General features: G+C 47.7%; 1 protein-coding gene across 12 annotated transcripts in view; it reads right to left on the bottom strand.

Moving 5' to 3' along the window:
• The window catches only part of LOC113815219 (uncharacterized), a 359930-nt gene that overhangs the window by 178000 nt on the left and 174430 nt on the right, over positions 1 to 7500 (bottom strand). For all 12 annotated transcript variants that reach the window (XM_070122026.1, XM_070122023.1, XM_070122034.1 and 9 more), the window contains one exon: positions 3368 to 3539. In XM_070122026.1, the coding sequence (XP_069978127.1) occupies positions 3368 to 3539 (172 nt within the window). The remainder of the gene's footprint in view (positions 1 to 3367; positions 3540 to 7500) is intronic.

Below are 7500 nucleotides of genomic sequence, written 5' to 3'. Positions count from 1 at the left end.
AGGTGGCAACACTGGGTCTGGGGTCGGCCAGAGTAACAACATTCCGAGCAATCTTGCAAGACCTCACTCACACCAACCCGCGGCTCATCCTTCGCTCTTCGATTTTTGCTGTAACGAGTGTCCAACGGCCGCCTCATCCCACCTGGCATCGATTCCGCGAACGGTACTCCCGCTGCTGCGAATTCTTAGGCCCAATGTCTACACCGGGCCCGCTTAACGCCGCTCCGTTGCCCGGGGTGGTCGTGGGATAATAGCAGGTACATGCACACACGGGTATGGCAACAGTGCACCCATAACACACTGCTGCCCTCTTCCCTTGCCACCATCCTTGCACCGCGGGAGGAGAATTAGATATAAGAATCAGATTTTATTGAGGCGGGATTGTTATAAGTCGTCTTTTATATATGAAACGAAACAAGAGGAGCAGTATTGTTTTATATTTAAAAAGGGCGACATTCGTGTCGTTTTTTGCAAAAATACGAGAACCATTACAGCATTCCCGACAAGGGAAGGGACTGGATGCAACATACAGGTGCATTAAGGGGAGGAGGGGTAGTTGACAGGTGCAAAGATAAAGGAAGCGGGAGGGTGAGGAAAAGATATAGAGAGAATGAGAGGGGAATATAGGGAGGGAGAAAGGGAAGGAGGGAGATAGAGAAAGAGGAAAGGAGGGAGATAGGGAGAGAGGGAAGGAAGGAGATAGAGAGAGAGGGAAGGAAGGAGATAGGGAGAGAGGGAAAGAAGGAGGGATGAAGGGAGATGGAGGGAGAGAGAAGGAGGGATGAAGGGAGATGGAGGGAATGAGAAGGAGGGATATAGGGAGATGGAGAGAGAGAGAGAGAGAGAGAGAGAGAGAGAGAGAGAGAGAGAGAGAGAGAGAGAGAGAGAGAGAGAGAGAGAGAGAGAGAGAGAGAGAGAAGGAGAGAGAGAGAGAGAGAGAGAGAGGGAGAGGAGAGAGAGAGGAGAGAGGAGAGGAGAGAGAGAGAGGAGAGAGAGGAGGGAGAGGAGGGAGAGGGAGGGAGAGGAGAGGAGAGAGGAGGAGAGGAGGAGAGGAGGAGAGGAGGAGGAGGAGAGGAGGAGAGGGAGAGGGAGAGGGAGAGGGAGAGGGAGAGGGAGAGGGAGAGAGAGGGAGAGAGGGAGATGAGATGAGAGGAGCGGAGAAAGGAGAGAGACAGAGAGAGGAAGAGAAAAAGAAGGAAAAAATCTAGAAAGAGAAAGAGTGGGAGACAGAAAACGAGTAAAAGAAAAATAGGTAGGTGAAGCAAAGTCCTCTGCGTGTAAGAAAAGGGGGTGGGGAGATAGTGAGGACACGTCGGCACGCTAGCCAGGGCGGGCGGGCGGGAGATCACATTACATCAGGTGACACATCGGCAGGTTATCCGTACTGGACTTCTTGCCTTATTGGGGAGGGAGGGAGGGTGGGAGGTGAGAAGGTGGGGAGGGAGGGAGGGAGGTGGGAAGGGAGGTGAGGTGGGGAGGGAGGGAGGGAGGTGGGAAGGGAGGTGAGAAGGTGGGGAGGGAGGGAGGGAGGTGAGAAGGTGGGGAGGGAGGGAGAGAAATGGGAATGTGGGAAGGGAGGAAGGAAGGGAAAGTGAGTAGGGAGGGAGGGAAAGTGAGTAAGGAGGGAGGGAAAGTGAGTAAGGAGGGGGTGGGTAGGGAGGGAGGTAGGGGCGGAAAGTGAGTAGGAAGGGAGGGAGGGAGTTATGGTTGGTGGGGAGAATGAGGGAGGGAGGGAGGGAGGGAGGGAGGGGGATGGGAAGGAGGGTGAGTGGGCAGGAAGGAAGGCAGAGAGGTACAGAGACAAGTAAGGAGGGAGGTAGGATTAAGTTGGAGGGAAGGGAGGTAGGGAGAAGTTGGAGGGAAGGGAGGGAGGGAACCGGAGTGGAGGGGGAGGAGAGGAAAGGAGAGGGGATGAGAGGAAAGGGGAGGGGAGGAAAGGAAATGAAAGGGGAGGGGATGAGAGGAAAGGGGAGGGGAGGAAAGGAAATGAAAGGGAAGGGAAGAGAAGGGTAGAGAAGGGAAAGGGAGGGAGGGAAGGAAGAGCAAGGGAAAGAATGGGAAAAGGCAAAGAAAGGGTGAGAGTTAAGACAAACAAACAAATGATGAGAAGGAACGGGAATTCGGGCAGAGTCCAAAAATGAAAAAGAAAAAAGAGGCAGAGAGAAAAAAAAAAAAAAAAAGAAGAAAACATACGAGAAGAAACAGAAACAATCAAAGCAGGCGAGTACATGCCCGCAAATGTAAACACTCACGTTCATTCAAATGTGTACGTGCCCTTGTACACGCCTTTCCTATGTACAACATTCCTGCAGAACCTGAGATCAACTAAGCCAAATATTTAAGCCGAAGTCGAAGCCGTTTCGAAGACAACGGACAAGTCGCCACAACAAAGATGGGCGGAGCGATTCCAGTTCGCCTTTGTGGAAATATTTGCGTTTTTGTACCTCCGTCGCTGAGTAATTATGGCGACCATACGACAATTACTGGATTCAAAAGTAATTGCCGACTTTTACCCTAATTAGCCCTCATCAACGGGTCGTTTAAGTAAGGCGTATATGATCTGGGGCATTTGGAATGAAAACGACCGTAATTTGAAGTCGAATATTTCCCGTGGAAATGTATGTAATAATGCGCCAAATACCTGGAGATAGAATTTCGATTTCTATGGTCCCTCTGGCCAATGGCTTCTATTCGCAGATCCGCGTCGGCCCCGCCTCAACTAGTTCGACTTTGTCCAATGTGGCTTCGCTATATTAATTTCATTATCCTGATACGAAATTTAACACTTCAAAAACCCTAAAGCTTTTTATTTATCACTCATTTCTGAATCGCAAAACAAATTTTCTACTGATTGTCAGGCAAGTCACTTCTGATACTCACAAAAAAAAAACATACGGCTGGTCTTCAAACGTTTCGAACGCAACAGACAACAACAACAACAAAAAACCTGCATTACGCCCCGCCGCGCACATTGTGGAGCTGATATGCACGCCGCGCATCCATCATATTTTCGCGACAGATGAAGTATGAAGACAGCACCTGGCTCATAATGATGTCATCTACGTATTCCACCCCCCTCCCTTGACTTACTTCCGGCACGAGAGGACGTCAGGACGACAAGAAGAGTGCGGGTTGGTGCGGGATGCGTCGCCAGCCCCCATCGAGGGTCGTCTTACATAAAGACTTCACAATGGGACGTTTCCTCGGCCCCCATCCCCGGCTTGTCTTGTGATCAAGCTCGAGAGGGGATGATGCTGAACAAAGGCACGAGGAAACGATGATAATTGCCTCATTAATAACTAATCTTACTCATAACCGTGACTGAAAAAAAGATCTAAAAAACATCATCTGCTTCTACAGATCTTACCTTTGTAATAGTACAGGCAGTACTCGGAGAGGACGAACCACCTCTTCTTCCAGAGGTGCAGGCCGTCGGCGCCCTGCTTGTACAGCCATCCCTGCAGCGTCACCTGGGATACCTCGGGGCGCCGCACTCCTGGGCTCTTTACCCACGAGCCTCCTGACCGGCGTCCTCCACCCTGCAAGGCACCGGGAAAGGGGTTAGTCAACATCCTTCAGAATGGGGAGGGAAGGGGAGGATAGGGACCAGCAGCGAAGGGGCTAGAAAGAGAAAGGCCGGGAGGAGAGGGGAAAGCGAGAGGAGAGGGGAGGGGATCAAGTTTCCGAAAGTGACGGCGCGGGGATATATATATTTTTCTCTCTCTCTAAAAATGGAAATAAAAGAAAAGCGCGAGGAATTAAGCCACACAAAGCTCCGGCTTAATTAAGTGCTGGATCAAGACCAAGCCACACGCGGAAACTACCTACGAATCCGCTAAGCCATGTGGGAGCTGCTCACTCTCCCAGCCGCAGATGCCGCCGCCCGGCCTGACTGCGCCTCTCCGTGACCTGGGTTATCTAAGGTCCCGATCCCTCTCACCTGCGACCCACTCAGGCCCCTTGCGCAGTGCGGTCGTGACTTACATGGCTGTGACCGGAGGTGTGTGGATGTGGGGGAAGGAAGGGGGGGGCAAGCTAATTAAGAACATACGCACATTCGTCGTTGAAGAAAAATAGGGACAAATACAGGTATAACAATATATAACTCATCAACATTTGGCAACCTTTGGATTAATCAAAGTCTACACAATATACATTCTATATATACACATGTGTGTGTACATATTATAAATCCATCCATGGATTTACAAATCAATCTATTCATATGAAATACGACGACCTTTCAAGCACATCGATCTTAAAAACATGACAAAATTGGCCCAACTGAAACCATATGCAGTGAAACGCCCAGACCTGTTGGCTTCAGCCTGTGACGTCTCCCTCAGTCCTTTCTCTCCCGTTCGAGTTAATATTCGCTGTTCATGACTCGGTGCATTATCCGAGATTATCATTCATGAAAAAATCTGATGAGGGGACCACTTAATCGAGAAGTGCACTCAACTTGGAGGAAACTCGAGGAAGTGCGTAATTACAAAGCTTGGAGGGGGAGGGGAAGGGAGGGTCTTCTTGATTTCTGTTCTTTTTCTTTCTCTCTCCCTCTCTCTTATTCCCTCTCGCGTAATCACTCGCACTTTATGCGACCTTACTATCACTATTTTTCTATTCTCTCGATTCATTCTATATTCTCTCTCTCTCTCTCTCTCTCTCTCTCTCTCTCTCTCTCTCTCTCTCTCTCTCTCTCTCTCTCTCTCTCTCTCTCTCTCTCTCTCTCTCTCTCTTCTCTCTCTCTCTCTCTGGTGTGTACGTGCGTGCGTGCGTGCGTGTATGAGTGTGTGTGTGTGTGTGTGTGTGTGTGTGTGTGTGTGTGTGTGTGTGTGTGTGTGTGTGTGTGTGTGGTGTGTGTGTGTGTGTGTGTGTGTGTGTGTGTGTGTGTGTGCGCCTGTGCGTGTGTGCGCGCGCGCCTTTGGTATATGCGGGAGAGAGGAAAGAAGAGGGAGGAAGGCGAGCAGAAGACAGGAACGAGGGAGGAAAAGAAGAGACAAGGAGAGGAGAAAGGGAGGGAGAGAGGGAAGGGAAGGGGAGAAAAGTCTGAGCTTGCGGATGAATGGCAGCGAGGGAAAAAAGGTACCACCGACCTTCCCCTTTCGACTGACCTACCGGCGGGAAGGTCGGGTTAGCTCTTGAGTTTCGGGGAAGGCGCGGCCGAGAGTGGGGCTGGGCGAAGGGTGGTCAGGCGGGATGGAAATGGGTGACAGTGGATGGGGAGAGGACCTGGATGGGTGGAATGGATGAGGAATGGGGGATGAGGGTGGGTGAAAGGGATGAGTGTGGATGAGTGATGAGGCTAGGGTCGGAGGACACAGGAGGGACAAGGAGCAGGAGGATGAGGACGGATAATAGTGCGGGGAACCGGAATGGATGGTAGATCATGAGTGGGAGGAGAAAGGGAATGAGGGGTGGGAATGCATGGGCGAGACGAGGAGAAAATGAAAGTATGGGGTGGTGGGGCATGAGGATATAGAAGGCCTCGGAGGGGTGCGGGCGTGGGTATAGGAGTGCATTGGGAAGAGGGGGGTTGGGGGAGAGGGAGAGAGGAGGAAGAAACACAGGAGTACGGGAGGACGAGGAGGGGCATGAAGTGTGAAGAAAGACCAAGAGACGTGGAGTGGAGGGTTTAGAGGGGGTGAGGGTTTGTGTCCCTCCCCCCTCCCCTTCCTCTCCCCCCTCGCTCCCCACCCCTCTTCTAATGACCGCACGGTAAATGGAAATAGAAAGGAATTCTATTAAGATGTGTCTTGTATTCTTGTAAGTCTTTATTGTCCGGCCACACAAAGGCAAATGGTCCGTGGAAATGGCGGAGAAAAGAAGAAAAATAACACGAGGGGGAATTTACCTTTTTACGTTTTTTTAATTCTAATGGTCTCTTATGTTCGTTTTCGCCATTTTTCTGCCTTCAATTTCATACGAATCGTTAGTTTTCTTATATTTTTATATGTTCTTTCCCAGTATACCTCGCACACAGATATATACATACATACATACATACATACATACATACATACACACACACACACACACACACACACACACACACACACACAGATATATATATATATATATATATATATATATATATATATATATATATATATATATATATATATATATATATATATGCGCGCGCGCACGCACGCACGCACGCACGCACACACACACACACACACACACGCACACGCACACGCACACACACACACACACACACACACACACACACACACACACACACACACACACACACACACAACCACGCATACGTACACCTTAGTTATCACAGAGTAATACATTTTCAACAATTCCTGTACGTCTTCGTGCGTGAGAGAGCGAGAGAAAAAACGCTGGCGCGACAGATGAAATATATAATAGTGACGCATATTTTTTTCTTTCTCGCAGCGGGAAAGACAACGTTTTCTTAATGTTGCCATTTTACAAGCCTCTTCAACTTCTATTAAAAACGTGTGGTTTGTTGAGCCCGTCACTTTAAAAGGCAATCACTGATAGCGTTTCAATACACAAGAAGCTGCCTTTACAAACATTTCAAACAAAATATTAACCTACATCACATAAAAAAACGAATGACCAATTAATTCAAAGACAATTTTATAACGAATTCCACTAATTAAATATCCAACGAATATTTCAATTTAAATTTTAAAAAATGAACTCGACTGCAGAACTAATTAACAAACATTAGGAAAATTCAGATTCATTTAAAACCAACCGTTAGAGAACCGCATGCAAATCAGACGCACACAAAAAATCAACATCACTTAATTTTCCTTTTTTTAAATCTCTCTAAATCTTATTAACTGATCAAACGGCTGACGATTAATCCTTTTCAAATACTAACCTCACGATTCACTGAATATATCCTTGCACATCTTAACGACAATAAGAAAAAGGAAAGGAAAGAGACAAACAGGCTAACATCATAAACTTTAACACGAGAATCGCATTGATTTTCTGGCAATGCCTTAAAAACGCAAACAACTTTGTAATAACTACTGTCACAAGCAGCTAATTAGTCATTTGAAAAACACCTGGAAGAGGCGTTATAAAAAGCTTGTGAATTGTTCCTATTGAAAGCTTGCAAATGATAGTGCAAATAAATTTCCGATTTCACACCTGCGTGCGTGTGCGTGTGTATGTGTGTATGTATCTACGTGTCTACGTGTACAAGTACGTGTCCTTATCCGTGTGCGGCTGTGGGCGTGTGCGATTTTTTAACCGACCGAACACAAGTGGCCGTGTATAACGTTCGATATGATAATTTCAACCTAATTGGAACAACCGCTCGGACTGAAATAATTTCCACGTGAACAAAGCAAACGTCTGCCAGTCAATGATAACCAATTTGGTAAGAGTAATTTTTTTTAGCATCAACGGAAATCGAAACTGCTTTAAACCGAAGTCCCCGCAGCCGGTCAAAAATAATCATTTTTATGACATAATTCCTTCGTTCATCTCATTTCTTTCTTTTAT

This window comes from Penaeus vannamei, chromosome 5 (assembly GCF_042767895.1).
Source record: "Penaeus vannamei isolate JL-2024 chromosome 5, ASM4276789v1, whole genome shotgun sequence".
Taxonomy (NCBI): Eukaryota; Metazoa; Arthropoda; class Malacostraca; order Decapoda; family Penaeidae; genus Penaeus; species Penaeus vannamei.
The sequence above is the reverse complement of the archived record's forward strand: the minus strand, read 5'-3'. Positions and strand labels throughout refer to the sequence as shown.